Source organism: Oncorhynchus gorbuscha, linkage group LG07 (genome assembly GCF_021184085.1).
Source record: "Oncorhynchus gorbuscha isolate QuinsamMale2020 ecotype Even-year linkage group LG07, OgorEven_v1.0, whole genome shotgun sequence".
NCBI lineage: Eukaryota > Metazoa > Chordata > Actinopteri > Salmoniformes > Salmonidae > Oncorhynchus > Oncorhynchus gorbuscha.
This window is the reverse complement of record NC_060179.1, coordinates 35,047,185-35,065,270: the sequence shown is the minus strand read 5'-3', so window position 1 is coordinate 35,065,270 and position 18,086 is coordinate 35,047,185. Positions and strand designations below refer to the sequence as shown.

The window sequence follows — 18,086 nt, the reverse complement described above, 5'->3', positions numbered from 1 at the left end:
AATGAGACAGAACAGGGCTGTGGCAGGGTTTGACAAACTACCTCCATATACAGTATACACCCTCCTTGTGCCCCACCGCCCCCCATCGTCCCTCGATAACACCATCAATTATCTCCTGCCATGAACAAGGACCGGCTCCACTAAACAACACACATCCACTTATCCACCCAACATTTATTTCCCCCCCCTTCTCTTTGTCTCTTTCTTTTCTCTGTCTCATTCTATCCATTCTCTCACCTCTTACAATCTTACAGATTACTGGCACTACCTTTATTGTTTCACTCCACCACTCCATCCCTTCACCCAAAATGTGGAAGAAATCAATGGGTCTGAATACTTTACGAATGCACTTTATCCGTTTAGAGGTGAGTAAAGATCTCCCTCTAGTGCAGGGCTGCCCAACCCTCTTCCTGGAGATCTACCATCCTGTGTGTTTTCAGTCCAATTTAACACACTTGATTCTACTAATTAGCTGCTCAACAAGACGTTAACTAGCTGAATCAGAACTGCTAAATTAGGGTTGGACTGAAAACCTGCAGGAGAGTAGATCTCCAGGAAGAGGGCTGGGCAGCCCTGCTCTAGTGGAACTTGTATTTTCATAAAGCATTCTTTCAAATAGGTGGCCAGCGTAGGCTGTTCAGAGCAAGACATCTGTTTTTCAAATGTCTGAAGGACTGCCAGAGGTAGAATAAGTCAATCTAGCCTTAAGTTTATTTTATGAAATCTTTAAGACAATTCATAGGTTACCTTTAATATTTTATATGGGGCATGCTTATCTGCAACAGAGTTGGTTAGAGAGGTCAAATATTTAAGGGCCTGATCTGAATAGAGGACACACTCTCCCAAACATACACCCCAAGGTCATTACAGGAAATGTTGCTCATTGAAAGTTCAAAAATGTATCTTTGTAATAATGTACAGATGCGATTTAGATAGCTTAGTATCTCTAATGCAGGCAAATGGATAATGGTCACTGAGCTCATTAGCAAAGATTCCATTGGCTGTTTACTTATGAGGAGTGTTTGTCAGAATGATATCCAAAAGAGTAGATTTTTCATGGTGTTTTGTGTTGGTGGGTTGGTATAGTTATCAGTTGAGTAAAATTTAGCTTAGTACAAATATCTTTCAGTTTCTCTGATACTGGCACCAACCAATCCAGGTTAAAATCACACAATATTAGTCATTCAAATTTAGCATTGTTAGACATCAAGTCAGAAATTTGCTGAGAGCAATTGGGAGGGCCGAGGGAGGGCGACAAACAAGGCCCACATTTAGGACAAGGGATTTAAATTGCTTGGGGACAGAGGTGGTAATACACACAGCAACATTCAAGTTGTTCTTTATGAATATGGTGACAACCCCACCTCTGCAAGCTATGTCCGATCTATAAACATTATGTCCATTCAGAGACACATCAGAGTCTGACACAGGCATTTTGTTTTTACTATCAAAATGCCCATGATGGTTTGAGAAGACAGAATGTCAAATAACAGCATTTTTTAAATTCAAACTTTATACATTTACATAAATCAGTCCAAGGCCGCAGCTGCAGGATTTCAGATCCGATGGAGTCTCTAACACAAACATGCTATGACCAGTAGTTAAGCCTCTATATGAAATAGCCATGGGCTTGGCTTGAAATGGCATGGATATAAAATTGCTTAGAACTGTGCCATTTGATCAATGAGGGTTACCTGTTGTGGGCAAGGACTGATATCCCATCACTTTTTTTGTATATATGGGAGCACTTCTCATCCAAGCTCCTCTCCTGTTCGGGTTCTGGCCGTCCCTTTTTAGGACCTGCGTCGCTCCGAAAACAGAGTGTCAATAAAAATCCAATGCTTTTTCAGAGCACCATGTGTTTGATGTATTTGATACCATTCACTCATTCTGCTCCATGAACCAGTTCTCTCCAATTAAGATGCCACCATCCTTCTGTGGTCTCTCCCTCTCTTTCTCGCTCCCCCTCCCCAGCTGTCTTTTCCCCCCTTCTTTTTGCATCTCTCGCTCTCTCTCTGAGGTAAAGAGCTGTTTTAATGGAACAGAGGTAGGTAGTTAATTACCTTCCTGACAGAATATCAATAAATATTTGATGCGAAAAGAACAGAAAGGGAAGGGATGTGAGGGGAAACATGCGACACAGATAGGCCTACGTTTACATGTATTGATTATATTCAAAAGGAAAGGCGGTTGGTTGAAGTATAAACCAACCAAATAATAGTTTCATTGGAGAAGCTTAAGTTAGTTAGTGAGTGAGTGAGTTAGCTAGTTAGTGAAACGTATGCTTGAGTGATTCTTATGTTGGGTGTCTTATGTTAGGTGTTCATACAATTGTTCATGGAGAAACAACTAAATTGGATGAAAACTAACACATTTAGACTTTTGGGTGTAATTTCCTTTTAGTTGCCAACGGAACGATAGAGAGAAGAGAGACGAGAGAGAGAGAAGAGAGAGCGAGAGAGTGAGAGAAAGGAGGGGGAAGCACAGGGACAAGACATGATAATAAGAGGTATAGAAGAGCGCCTCCTGGAAAGAACCTAATAAGACCAGTCATTCACAGGAGACATGGAAGACAGGATGGACGCCAATCCGAAGAAGAGTCGCACAGGGCGCAGGTACGACCTGGGAGACAAAAGAGTCAACTTACGAGAAGCTGGAATCTTAATGACATGATAATTAATGAGGAATGTTCCTTCTGATGAGCTGGTCTCATTTCATGGCAAGGTTTTCAATAAACAAATAAAAGATAGAAATTGTATTCTTACTAATGATATACTTCTGCCAGGTAAACCTACTTTGCAGTTAACATTTATTTGAGAAGGTTTTGGGGAAAGTACCTGCTACACACAAAGTGATAATCAAATGTGCGCACCACACAGACAGAGAGAGAGAGGCAATAGTGTTGGGAATAATTGGCAGATATTGTGGTAGGTTTGGCTTTTTAAGCCAATAATCGTTAACCAGGTGCAAAATAATGTCAATGTTGCCTTGATTAATTAGAAGCTAGGAGCTTGCGGCGTCTGATACTTGTGAGATTTGTTTCTGACAGTTTGCAGAGGAAAACGTGAAAATTGCCATGTACTTTTAGAATTGTTTGGCAAGCTACTCGTAGGTGGGCTGCGAACAACTAGTAGCTCGCGATCGACCTGTTGGATAACCATACTACTTTCTGTTCAGTTTGAGAAGGAGAGAACGAAGATGAGGAGGACCGGAGGTCAACTTTGATAGCTTGCTACTAATATAATTGATTTTTATTAAAAACAATACTTTTCTTGCCCATTATGTATTTTTCAGAGTTATTAACCTCACAATAACCCAGATTATAGTAATTTACATTGTTGTGCTGAAATTTGAAGCAGCAGCTGCGGCACAATCAATCTGAAATGGACAGCTCATGGTGGGTGGTATAAGTAATTTAAATCATTTTCCTTTTAATTAGACTTCACTAATAACAAGAGGGCTTTGTGTTGGAGCCTGTTTCTTCCTATTTAAGAAATAAGAGGTCGGCCTGCCTACCTGTTTGACAGACAAAATAAGGCCATAGGCTGCTATATTCTTAGATGTGTCGGTCAATTTTTTCACCCACCACTCTCTCTTGAAACATGCTACCTCTGTGTCAGCGAAGGGCTGTTAAGTTAAAACCAAGACTTAATTTAAAAAATAAAAGGTTCTATTTATTTAACTAGGCAAGTCAGTTATGAATAAATTCTTATTTACAATGACAGTTTACTCCGGGAAAATCCATACAACTCTGGGCCAATTGTGCACCGCACTATAGGCCGCACAGCCGGATGTGATACAGCCTGGATTCGAACCAGACACTATAGTGACACCTCTTGCACTGAGATGCCATGGAGGTGCCTTGGACCGCTGCGCCACTCGGGAACCAAATTGAGGGAGTATGGGAGGGTATGCCATGGGTCTCCCTTTTACTTAAGAAAATGGCAAAACGCACCAGCCTACCCCTTGCTATTTTAAGATTTTGCAGAAAATAAAATGCATAAGATTATATAAAGTGATCTATAAAAACGCTTTGGTCTTTGTTGCTTTATGTAAGAAACAAGCTGCAAAATCATTTGTTTCTTTGGCATTCAGAGGCTGACTTTGCTTGGGAAGGAATCTAATTCTGTCACTACCAATTAATTAAGATATTCACTTTCTGTACAATAGATGTTTAAACCCAGACAGCTTTTAGGGAAACACTCTCATTGGGTTAATCCGTTGAAAAAGAGTAGCCAGCTGTTGAAGCTTACGTTTTTCTGTGTCGGTAGACCTACTCTGTCTGGGCTGATACGATGCGACAATAGATTCATGCAGTCATTTTATTATAATGGAGATCTTTCCACCCGTACTCTTGTCCACGGTGAACTTGCAACTTTCTGGCCCTTAGCCCTGTGTGTTATCAGAAATATCGATAAAACACAGTTGCAATGTAATGCTTCCAGGACGATGAACAGTTTCTAAAATTGCATATCTAAAGCTCTGGTCTGTCGAAGAAGTGAGGGTAAACGGTAGATATGTTCTCTGCCATCCACTTTGTTTTCGGGCGGTGTTCAGCAGTCAATGTCATGACCTTCTAGCCATCACTGATCCATTTTTCATTTTCCATTGTTTTTGTCTTGTCTTCCTTCACACCTGGTTCGAATCCCATCAATTACATGTTGTGTATTTAACCCTCTGTTTCTCCTCATGTCCTTGTCGGAGATTGTTTGATTGTATGTTTTGTGCAAGTCATGTGTCAGTGTGCGACGGGTTTGTACCCACTTTTATTATTTTTTGTATATTTTGTTTTTTTGTTTAGTTTTATGAACACTTATTAAACGACTGCCTTTATACCAAGTTTGTTCTCCTTCACCTGACTTCCCTTCCACCAATACGCACCTATTACTGTCATGTTTTGTCATATATTGTCTTGTCCTTGTGCTTTCCCTTCTGTTCGTTTCCCCCTGCTGGTCTTATTAGGTTCGTTCCCTTTTTCTATCCCTCTCTCTCCCCCGCCCTCTCTCTCTTCTCTTTATCGTTCCGTTCCTGCTCCCAGCTGTTCCTCATTCTCCTAACTCACTCATTTACTCCTTTCACACCTGTCCCCTATTTTGCCCTCTGATTAGAGTCCCTATTTCTCCCCTTGTTTTCCGCTTCTGTCCTTGTCGGATCCTTGTATGATGTTCGCTGTGCTGTGTCCTTGTCTCGCCCTGTCGTGTTTTGTCTCCTTAAGATGCTGCGTGTGAGCAGGTGTCTTAGTCTGCTACGGTCGGTGCCTTCCCGAAGCAACCTGCAGTCAATGGTCGAGTCTCCAGTCTGTCCTCGTTACTACGAGTGGATTTAAGTTTTTTCATGTTTTGTTTTCTTCTTGATTTTTCCAGGATTATTACCTTTGTCATATACTGGAATAAAGACTCTGTTTTCGTTAAGTCGCTTTTGGGTCCTCATTCACCAGCATAACAATTACAGGCCATCCATTTTCATTTCAAAGAGGGATGATTTTCTCAATGTAACCCTTATTCTAAATAACGTTCACTCCCATATTACATTTACTATAATGACTATACTATTTCCAATCACCATTATGTTTGTTTATTTTTTATATCTCGTTTTGAGGTCTAATTACGTGGATGCTCAGGAGATTCTCAATTGTGCAACAGCCTGTCCTGTCTTCAACTCCTCCATCCTCCTCTCCTCTGTGACCATTTAACAGGTAAGTGTTTGTAGAGAGGTCGAGGAGAGTGTCAATTCGTTAATAGATGAACAGAGAAGTGTACTCCACTCCTGTGTAGCTTCCTCTCACCGAAGATACTCATGAGTATCCTTTCACCGGCTCTTTTTTAAAGTCTGCCACCCCCATTAGAATCAGCTGTTTTCTCTAAGGAGAAAAGAATATACATATTTAAAAACAATGTGTTACTTTTGCTTTTATCTATAAAACAACTAGCTAAATTAGTTATCACTAATATACTGTATTTTGTGATTCCCCTTCTGTAAACGTCAACCCAATTTAGATTCTCCCCTCCTGTAGGCTAGTTGGGCCATTTTCGGTTTCATGCTATGTTCGGATTCACGCTATCTATTCAGGACAGTATAGACAATGTTCTGCTGTTGCTGTATCTCTGTTTATGTAGTATTTTGGCATTCTGTCTTTGTAGCCATTAAATAAAAAAATTAAGCAAAAAAAAAAAATATATATATATAGATATATATAGATATATATATATGTCACATGCTCCGAATACAACTGGTGTACACTTTACTGTGAAATGTTTGCTTACGAGCCCTGCCTAATGATGCAGAGTTTAAAAATAATAATACTATTTAAATTGTAACACAAGAGAAACAAAATTAAATACACAAGAATGGGGCTATGTGCAGGAAGTGCCCGTACCAGATCAATATGCAAATACGAGGTATTTGAGGTAGATACATGAAGGCAGGGTACAGTGACTAGGCATCAGGATAGATAATATACGTAAAATGAAGAACAGAGTAGCAAGACCAAATTGTGTAAAAGTGTGTGTGTGTGTGTGTGTGTGTGTGTGTGTGTGTGTGTGTGTGTGTGTGTGTGTGTGTGTGTGTGTGTGTGTGTGTGTGTGTGTGTGTGTGTGTGTGTGTGTGTGTGTGTGTGTGTGTGTGTGTGTGTGTGTGTGTGTGTGTGTGTGCGTGTACGTGTGTGATTACAGTGCATTCGGAAGTATTTAAAAAACAGTTTTTGCTTTATCGTAATGGGGTATTGTGTGTTGTGTGTTGTTTGATGAGGAAAAACATTAATTTAAACAATTTTAGAATAAAGCTGTAATGTAACAAAATGTGGAAAATGTCAAGGGGTCTGCTTGGGTGGTTGGTGTCTTTGTTGGGCCTTCCTCTTGACACCACCTGATATAGAGGTCCTGTATGGCACGGAGTTCAGCCCCAGCGATGTACTGGGCTGTCCACTCCACCTTTTGTAGTGCTTTTCCATACCAAGCAGGCCAGATGCTCTCGATAGTGCAGCTGTTGGGGCGGTATGTGAATTGGAGTGGGTCTAGGGTGTCTGGGATGATGGTGTTGATGTGTGTCATGACCAGCCGTTCAAAGCATTTCATAATTACAGATGTGAGTGCTATAGGGCGATAGTTAATTAGGCAAGTTACCTTGTAGCTATTGGGAACAGGGACAATGGTGGTGCGTAGAAACATGTTAGGATTACAGACTGGGACAAGGAGAGATTGTCAGTTAAGACACTTGCCAAATGGTCTCTGCATGCTTTAAGAATGTCCGTCCGATTGTTAACCTTTTCAAACTTTTGCTCACATTTGTCACGGAGAGTGAGATCACACAGTCATCTGGAAAAACAGGGGCTTTCACGCAAGGCACAGTGTTATATTCCTTGAAGTGAGTATAACAGGCATTTTGCTCATTTGAGGGTTACACTTTGTAATCTGTTATCGTCTGCAAGCCCTGCAACATACTACGAGCGTCGGAGCCAGTGTAATAGGATTGCAGCTTCTCCTACATTGTCCTTTTACAAGTTTGATGTCTCGTTGGAGGTAGTAGTGGGCTTTCTTGTATGCATCCATGTCCTTGTCCTGTTCCTTGTAAGCAGTAGCTCTAGCCTTTAGCCCAGTGAGGTTGTTGCCTGTTATCCATGGTTTTTGGTTTGGATATGTTATGATGACATTGTCTATATACTTCTTGATGAAGCCCATGACTGTTGTGGTAAGTTCCTCAATGCTATCGGATGAATCCCGGAACATATCCCAGTGTGTACTAGCAAAACAGTCTTGTAGCCTTACGTCTGCTTCATCTGACCGCTTCCGTATTGAGCGAATGACTGGTGCTTACTGTTTAAGCTTTTGTTTGTAAACAGGAAGCAGGAGAATGGTGTCATTGGTCAGATTTGCCGAAAGGAGGACAACGGAGGGCCTTTTATGCGTTTCTGTGGGTACGATAAAAGTTGTCTAGAGTTTAAGCGCCCTTAGTGGCGCAGGAGACATATGATGGTAGAAATGAGGTAGGACGGTTTTAAGTCTCCCAGCGTTAAAGTCTCCGTCCACCAGAAACGCTGTCACTGGGTGAGTTTCTTGTTTGTTTATGGCCCCATACAGTTTGTTGAGGGCCAGAGTGGTGTTGGCTTGTGGAGTGATGTAGACAACCATGATAATTATGGATTAGAACTGTCTTTGAAGATAAAAGGATCTGCAGCTTACCATGAGGTTTTCTATGTCAGGTGAGCAAAAGTTTGAGATTTCCTTCCCTCTTGAAGCTGCACACCAGTTGTTATATATAAAAAACACACTCATCCTTTCCATAACCCCGAATCCAGCGTCTGATTCTGCTGCTGCATGGAGAATCCACGGTGTACTACGCGCATAGCGTCATTTTCCAGCCACATTTCAGTAAGACATACAACATTTCTGATTTTCAAGTCTCACTGATAGCAGACTCTCAAACGAAGCTCATCCATTTTATTCTCGAGTGACTGAACATTTGCCAAAAGAACAGAGGGGAGCCCCATTTCTCTTTGCCTCAATTTCACCAGGATTCCATCTCGTCTCCTGCGTCCATGCCTGCAGCGTTTCGGTAGCCCATTGAACAAATGAATAAGGCCCGGTATGAACATCGGAACAGCCGAGTCGGAGTTGAAGTCGTATTTGAAGTCGAAATTGAGGTTAGTAGCTGTCGATCTGATTTCCAGAGTGCTTGGCGATCATATGTGAAAATAATATCAACTTTCTGTACAAAAAAATAAAGATAAACATGATAAATGTCACTAAATAGCTAAGTTGAGTTGGAACTTGTAACATGTCGCCCATCATCTTTTTGCATGCTAGTCTTTCGCATTTGCTAGTCATTTTTGTTAGGTTGCTACAGTAAGTAGCCTAGTCTTTGTAGCCTATTGCCCTGTCTGTTTGTCAAAACTTTTATCAACCTTTATTTAACTCGGCAAGTCAGTTTAGAACACATTCTTTGGGGACATTTAACAGAATGTGACTTGCAGAATGGGTGTTATATGTGGAGAATGAAGGCTGCAGTAGATATGTCAGATAGGGGGAGTGAGGCCTAAGAGGGCTTTATAAATGAGCATTAACCAGTGTGTTATGCACTTGAGTGAGGACCCAAAAGCGGTTTAACAAAAACAGAGTCCTTTAATGTAAACACAGGGAAGACATAGATCCTCTTCAGATGTAGATAATGGAAAAATAGACAAACCGCAGAGAGGGCGACAAAATGAAACAAAAAGTCCTTCTGATAATTACAAAAGAGCCCCCTTCTTAGCAGCAGAGGAGAATAGCTGGGTTAGCGGCGACAGGCTGCAGGTCTCTCTGGGTAGGCGCGGGTCGTAGAGGAACAGTGGTACCTGATCTCACGTAGCATCAGATGAACTGGACACAGTACAAACTATAAGACAGTTAGCTGAGTACAGGATGCACTTGCCAGGCAGATTCCGACAGGACGGGACAAGGATGAAGCAAACGAGACGATAGTTTGTTTCTGGCATGAGAAACTCAAACGAGAATCTGACAAAGAAAGAAGCAGGAACAGAGAGAGAAATAGAGACCTAATCAGAGGGAAAAAGGGAACAGGTGGGAAAAGGGTGAACGAGGTAGTTAGAGGAGATGAGGAACAGCTGGAGGAGGAGAGAAAGAGAAGGTAACCTAATACGACCAGCATAGGGAGACAGAGTGAAGAGAAAGAACAGGAACAAGACATAATATGACAAGACATGACACAGTGGGTCTTGCGTTGGGTATACAGAGATCACCAGTTTACAGAAGAGTATAGAGTTCAGTGATGTGTCCTATAAGGAACATTGGTGGCAAATTTGATGGCCAAATGGTAAAGAACATCTAGCCGCTCAAGAGCACCCTTACCTACCGATCTATAAATTATGTCTCCATAATCTAGCATGGATAGGATGTTCATCTGAATCAGTGTTAGTTTGGTAGCTGGGGTGAAAGAGGAGAAATTACGATAGAGGAAACCAAGTCGAGATTTAACTTTAGCCTGCAGCTTTGATATGTGCAGAGAGAAGGACAGTGTACCGTCTAGCCATACTCCCAAGTACTTGTATATGGTGACTACCTCAAGCTCTAAATCCTCAGAGGTAGTAATCACACCTGTGGGGAGAGGGGCATTTGTCTTACCAAACCACATGACCTTTGTTTTGGAGGTTTCAGGACAAGGTTAAGGGCAGAGAAAGCTTGTTAAATACTAAGAAAGCTTTGTCGTAGAGTATTCAACACAACATCTGAGGGAGGGGCCAGCTGAGTACAAGACTGTTTAATCTGCATATAAATTGATGAGAGAGCTTCCTACTGCCTGAGCTATGTTGTTGATGTAAGTTGAGAAGAGTGTGGGGCCTAGGATCGAGCCTTCTGGTACACCCTTGGTGACAGGCAGTTGGCTGAGACAGCAGATGTTCTGACATTATATACTGCACTATTTGAGAGAGGTAGTTAGCAAACTTGACCTTCAACTATTTATTTTGCCTTGAATACCTAGACTGAAAATGCTTCACCATCAAATTTGCACTGTGGGCTTTTACAAGCACTGTAAGTAAAACCATAATATTTCTTCACACTTCTCTGTCTGCTCAACAACTCTGTGCCTCAACACCCAACTAACTAGGCTGCTGGGCCTGTTATTCTAAGAGTATTATTTGATTTAAAATAACAAATAGTTGTTGAAAAAATAAATAAGACAAAAGAGTGCTGGTTAATTTCACAGGTTTATTTAATAGATCACTGAAACAGCTGTGTTTTTCTGTCAACCCGGACACAAACAGAAACTACTATAGGAAATGTACATCACTGATTGACAAACACACAAGCAGACTGACAACCCTAAGTCTCCTTCCCTCTCTCATAATCATACAGTACAGGTGTTCTAGGGATAGAAAGGTGAGAAAATGTATCCATCGCTGAGTCCTAATTGGCACCCTCTTCCCTATATAGTGCACTACTTTTGACCAGGGTTCATAGTGCTCTGGTCAAATGTAGTGCACTATATAAGAAATAGGGTGCCATTTGGGACACACATCCTACTCAGGGACGCAGTCCAAAAATCCCCACTCGAATGCTTCATCAAACATTGTGTACAGACACCTTTTATAACTACACTGCTCAAAGAAATAAAGGGAACACTTAAATAACACAATGTAACTCCAAGTCAATCACACTTCTGTGAAATCAAACTGTACACTTAGGAAGCAAAACTGATTGACAATATATTTCACATGCTGTTGTGCAAATGGAAGAGACAACAGGTGGACATTATAGGCAACTAGCAAGACACCTCCAATAAAGGAGTGGTTCTGCAGGTGGTGACCACAGACCACTTCTCGGTTCCTATGCTTCCTGGCTGATGTTTTGGTCACTTTTGAATGCTGGCGGTTCTTTCACTCTAGTGGTAGCGTAGTGTCCAGAGCATGGAGGCGCTATAAGGAGACAGGCCAGTACATCAGGAGATGTGGAGGAGGCCGTAGGAGGGCAACAACCCAGCAGCAGGACCGCTACCTCCGCCTTTGTGCAAGGAGGAGCACTGCCAGAGCCCTGCAAAATGACCTCCAGCAGGCCACAAATGTGCATGTGTCTGCTCAAACGGTCAGAAACAGACTCCATGAGGGTGGTATGAGGACCCGACGTCCACAGGTGGGGGTTGTGCTTACAGCCCAACACCGTGCAGGACGTTTGGCATTTGCCAGAGAACACCAAGATTGGCAAATTTGCCACTGGCGCCCTGTGCTCTTCACAGATGAAAGCAGGTTCACACTGAGCACATGTGACAGACGTGACGGTCTGGACACGCCGTGGAGAATGTTCTGCTGCCTGCAACATCCTCCAGCATGACCGGTTTGGCAGTGCGTCAGTCATGGTGTGGGGTGGCATTTCTTTGGGGGGCCTCACAGCCCTCCATGTCCTCGCAAGAGGTAGCCTGACTGCCATGAGGTACCGAGATGAGATCCTCAGATCCCTTGTGAGACCATATGCTGGTGCGGTTGGCCCTAGGTTCCTCCTAATGCAAGACAATGCTAGACCTCATGTGGCTGGAGTGTGTCAGCAGTTCCTGCAAGAGGAAGCCATTGATGCTATGGACTGACCCCAGACATGAATCCAATTGAGCACATCTGGGACATCATGTCTCGCTCCATCCACCAACGTTGCACCACATATTGTCCAGGAGTTGGCGGATGCTTTAGTCCAGGTCTGGGAGGAGATCCCTAGGAGACCATCCGCCAACTCATCAGGAGCATGCCCAGGCGTTGTAGGGAGGTCATACAGGCATTTGGAGGCCACACACACTACTGAGCCTCATTTTGACTTGTTTAAGGACATTACATCAGTTGGATCAGCCTGTAGTGTGGTTTTCCATTTGAATTTTGAGCGTGACTCCAAATCCAGACCTCCATGAGTTGATAAATTTGATTTCCATTGATCATTTTTTGTGTGATTTTGTTGTCAGCACATTCAACTATGTAAAGAAAAAAGTATTTAATAAGAATATTTCATTCATTCAGATCTAGGATGTGTTATTTTAGTGTTCCCTTTATTTTTTGGAGCAGTGTATATTATTTGACATTCCTCTTTACCTTCATTTGCATATGAGACCCCAACCTCTACTAACTCCATCTAAGCATCATGCATTGCATCTTTTAACAATGGATCTATTGGCAGTACAACATGGATTTCCAACACATTGAGTCCATTGGTTCAAGTCATTTTACTGGCTGTATGTATTATTACATCAAACAACACTGATCTAAAGCAGTGGTGGCTGGTGCCACTTTAAACCCAACGACGGGCCCATTGTAATGGCTGGAATGGAATACATGGAAAGGTAACTCCATTCCAATTTATGAGCCATCCTCCCCTCAACAGCCACCACTGACCTAAATAAATTCTTTGGCCATTAGACCTTCAGATAAGAGGCTAGCTATGATGGAGACAGACACCCATAGGGCTCTGGTCAAAAGTACAGCACTGTATAGGGAATAGGTAGCAATTTGGGAACCAAACCAAAGCCTGGCTGGGTGTGAGGCCTTGAGTTGTGTCCATATTAGTTCAACATCTAGTTTTGATTTACATTTGGTAAATTCAACGTGAAATCAACAAAAAATGTCACCAGGTCATTGGATTTAGGTTAAAAGTTGGATTAATTATTTTTTTTTATGTATTTTTTTTCAAATCAAATCAGTTTTCCACATTGATTCAAACAACATCGATTCAACTAGTATATGCCCAGTGGGTACTGTTTATGCTGTTTACTGTGGTATCTATCTACAGACAATGTAACTAGTGTAACTAATGTAACGAGTCTGGTTTACTGGCACCATACATTTACAGCATATTCAATACATCTTCAGTGTTTGTCTAATATAACAATACTCAGGGCGGCTTATGTATCATTAGATAAGTTAATCAATAGCTGACAATCAATTGCCCCTTTGCTGACTCATATGCACCACCTCAAAATGTCTGTTACAATGAGTAAAAAAAAGTTGTCAGCTATTGAGCCACCACTTACTGTGTATCGCAGGGAGATGCCAGGGCCACCAACGGCCATGATAGAACATCTGCATGACCTCTATGCCTGCATCCCAAACTGCACCATATCCCCTATATTGTGCACGTTGGGGCCCTGGAAAAAAAGTAGTGCACTTTAAAGGGAATAGGGTGCCATTTGGCACATACCCTTTCTCTATCCTTCCCCTCTAAACATCAAACAGAAATCCTGGGCTGCTACTATGTTTGGCACTAATGTAACTCCATATTGGACTCCTTAAAAAGCCAGCCATTAAGTGAGATGGCACAATCTCAGTTTAATAGCTAGCCTAGAAACCCAGTGCAATTATCCCTAGGTAAGAGCTAAACAGCCAATCCCACAACAACTGAAATCTCTCATTTCTACAACCTCCTCCTCTTTCTCTGGCTGTGATTGGTTCCAACCAGGATTTCTGGAAAAATTGGGAAAGTTACTGGAATTTTGGAAACCTAACAAGGTGCCTAAATAACCCACTGTCTTTAGCACTGATTTTAGACCAGTCCAACCACATCTTTACCAAACACTGTCCACCAAGGGTTCTAACCTGCTGCAACAAGAGTTGATTCTAGACCAGGCTACTATTACAGACAGACAGAAGTAAACATGTAGAACACAAATAGAAAGTAGAACAACAAGGATAAATACAATCATTCTGTACATGGCTGCTATACAAAATAGTTCACCCTGTTTGTTTGTTGGTGTTTACACTCAATTGCTTTAATACAGTAGAAACTGGATCACAATCATTTTGGCAACAACAACAAAGACATGGGATGTGTCCCACATTGCACCCTATTCCCTACATAGTGCAAAACTTTGACCAGGGCACTACCGGCGCCGGTTGAAAGTAGTGCACTATACAGGGAATGGTATGCCATTTGAAACACAGAAGAAGAGAAACACCGGCATAGAAGAGAAAGTATTTAAAACGGTTCAGAAATCAATGCAATTAGCATTAAGATGGGGACTCCCCACCCGCCCACTCCTAACCCCTCCCAGCACCCACACTCCACCTCACTGTGAACCAACACCCCCCATACAAACATCAAATATAGTATTAACCTAAAGGGAGATTGATAGTAGAGATAGAGTGTATGGGCACTCGTGATAATCAGGTCAAAGTCATAGGATGCATCCTAAATGGCACGCCGTTCCCTATATAGTGCACTACCTTTGACTGGACAAAAGTAGTGCACTATATAGGGAAGAGGGTGCCATTTGCAACTTAGCGAGGGAGTTCAATATTAAAAGCAATGACCATCTGTTCTCAGTGAAGGGTATCGGGGTTAGGCAATTAATTGTAATACTCAACAGTAACTTAATCATTATTACTTTAGGCTGGCTGGCTACTGAATACATGTAGTGTGTGCTTTCTGTCAAATATAGGCTGGTTTATATGTATATAGCACAACACACAATCACATATTTCCCTGTTTTTGTGTTTAACACATTATTGATCAAAATACAAATACATACATACATACATACATACATACATACAGTACTGCATTACATATTGGAGCAACAGTAAGTAAACACTGTTTTCAGAACGTTAGAGTGATTCTGAGAAAATAAGAAACACAGGCTTGCTTCCCAAATGGCACCCTATTCCCAATATCAAATAAAAAAACACAGATTTGCAGATGTTATCTAAGATGCAGCGAAATACTTGTTTTTCAAGTGCACTATGTTTGACCAGAGCCCTATAGGCCCTGGTCAAAATAGAGAACTAGATGAGGAATAGGGTGCCATTTGGGACACAACCACAGTGAACCACCACCACCAGTATTGATTGTTCAGTCCCTGTATGCAGTCCCTTTATGAGCAACGGTGGTTTGGTGGACTGTACATAGCTAATTTATACACTGCTAAATCGCAGCAAAGACAAAAGCAGCCTAGAAGCAGATCTGGGTTTCAATTACTTGAAAAATCCATTTAAAATACATCTCAAATCAAATCAAATCAAATCTGTGCCCGTTTAAACTTTCCCGGCTTAATAAACCAATAGAAAAGTCCCAAAAAACGCCAAGCCCTGCCCACCTGTCACTCCAGACAGACTCAAGCAATCCCTTAAAGGTTTTGAAAAGATTGTTAAAGTATTTGATCCCAGGTCTGCCAAAAGGTCCTAACACTCTATATTGGAGCTCCAGCTGGAGATATGTACTCAGTACTGACACTTAGCTAAACAACATGATCACTGACTGAAGTAACTCTACTAACCACAGAAAGAAACAGACCAGGACAGATCGGCCATGGTGAATTACCATTGGCCCCAGGTCCATAGGGTACCCCAAATCAGAGGGAGAGAGTATTTGTATCCAGAATAACTCCAAGTCAACAATTGGAGGCAAGATTCTTTCCCTAGTTTGTTCGCGGTTGTCCTGGTTGTCTCACTCTCTGTGTGTCTGTCGGCAGTTTCCTTGGCCACCCCTGATATGTGTAAAATCCCTTATTCTCGTCATAGTCCTGGCTGAGGAGGGGTGGAGCCACAGTAGGGGGTGGGAGAGGCATGTTAATTGACATGCCTTCTGGCCCCTCCCTTCAGCCGCAGGAGATGACAGTAAAGCGTTTAGAGATACAGGACATGTTGTGGAGCACGATTCCCAGGAGAAAGAGCAGGACGCAGGCTACCAGGATCACTGTACACACCCCGGACCACGTGGAGCCCTTCCCCCTCCACCACCACCCCCGACTCCCCTTCTCTCTGTCTCCTCCAGGCCTTCGAGACTCATCCCCAGACCCAGGGGCTGCAACTCAGGCATAGCCAACACCGCCACATCCACCTTCTGCTGCCCACTGCCACCTGGCAGGAACCGGCAGCCCAGTTCGCCGGGTAACAGTGCCCTGTCCTTGGCGACAGGCAGGGGCAGCATGTAGCAGCCGTTGCTAGGCAGGCGGATAAAGACCGGCGTGTGCTCGGAGGCGTGCGGAATGGCGATAACGGTGATGATGTCGGGGTCGTCGGGGAGCTGGGATACGGAAAAGCCGGCGGGGAGTTTGGTGACGCCGCGGCACCAGGGGCATCGGATCTCTTTCTGGCTGGACCTCATCTGGGTCAGGCACACGGAGCAGCACGTGTGTCTGCAGTCCAGCAGCTTGGGCCTCCGCCGCGGGCTGTAGTAGTTAAAACAGATCTGACACTCCAAGATGGAGTCTTGCGAGAGAGACAGAGTCTCCATTTTGTTATGGACTGTTATTATGGGTCCTCGATAGCCTGGCCGAGCAGACTGACCGTTGCGCTCACGTTTCGTTTCACTTACTATAAACAGAATAGGCTGGCTTCACAAGGCTAGTTTCAGAAGGCGAAAACGTGCTCAACTCTTATCCTCTTGCGTAAACAAATGAAAAGGTGCTTGGGACCCTTTGTTGTAAAATGCTGGTGTTTTTGACTACTGCAACATCAACCAAGACAAAGAAGAACGTCTCTTATTATTTGACTGTATTAGCAGAAAGCCAAACGGTATCAAGATCCTCTACAAGGGGCTTGAATCCTCCTCACAGCAAAGCTGCGCTGTTTAAGTATGTAGCCTCTCCTGTGCTCTCCTCTCGGTGCTCTGCTCTGCGTCTCTCCGTGTGTGTCCTTCCACCCACCCGCCGTCTCAGTGTCGGTGTGATGTCACAGGAAGATCAAGGTCACATGGTGGTCCATCTGTGAAACAAGAGAGCAGACAGCAGCATTAATGGCTGAAGAGGACCACAAGTCAGAGAGGGTTCAGCTGTTAATCATCAGCTGTTAGAGCAGCTTACCGATCAATGTACCTGTACACAGCCAATCTGTAAATAGCACACCCAACTACCTCATCCCCGTATTGGTATTTATCTTCTTGCTCTTTTGCACCCCAGTATCTCTACTTGAACATCATCATCTGCACATCTATCACTCCAGTGTTAATGCTAAATTGTAATTATTTCGCCACTATGGCCTATTTATTGCCTTACCTCCCTAATCTTCTACATTTGCACAACTGTACATAGATTTTTCTATTGTGTTAATGACTGTACGTTTGTTTATGTGTGTTGTTTTTGTCGCACTGCTTTGCTTTATCTTGGCCAGGTCGCAGTTGTAAATGAGAACTTGTTCTCAACTGGCCTACCTTGTCAAATAAAGGTGAAATAAAAAAAAATTGAATAAAAGTGTGCTTGTTTAGAAGTGTGCATCACTTCTAAGAGCAGGAGCATGTTGGCTTTGTGTGTCCCCCAAATAGCACCCTATTCCAAATATAGTGCACTACTTTTGACCAGAGACTTAGGGGGAATAGGGTGCCATTTAACAGGCAGCCTTTGTCTCCCTCATTTCCCCCTGGTTAGCGCCACACACACACACAGACACACACACACACTGGGTTAATTGTTATTAGGACTCCCAATCACGGCTGGTTGTGATACCGACTTGATTCAAATCAGGGTGATGTAGCGATGCATCAAGCACTGAGATGCAGTGCCTTAGACCACTGTGCGACCCGGAGCCCCAAGTGATTAATTCCATGTCATTTCAGCAAGCCATGACACCCACCATCTCAGATTGTTCTGAAATCGTTCCTGTACTTAGAAACAGGTAAGATTGACATTTCTGA

At 42.8% G+C, this 18,086-nt stretch overlaps 1 protein-coding gene across 1 annotated transcript in view; it reads right to left on the bottom strand.

Annotated features, from left to right (window-relative positions):
* Positions 1 to 12,420: 12,420 nt before the first annotated feature.
* The window catches only part of LOC124039835 (E3 ubiquitin-protein ligase RNF152-like), a 127,443-nt gene continuing 121,777 nt past the window's right edge, over positions 12,421 to 18,086 (bottom strand). Inside the window, 2 exon segments of the mRNA XM_046356281.1 lie at positions 12,421 to 16,200; positions 16,203 to 17,161. Coding sequence (XP_046212237.1) covers positions 16,054 to 16,200; positions 16,203 to 16,691 — 636 coding nt within the window. The 5' untranslated portion in view covers positions 16,692 to 17,161 and the 3' untranslated portion in view covers positions 12,421 to 16,053.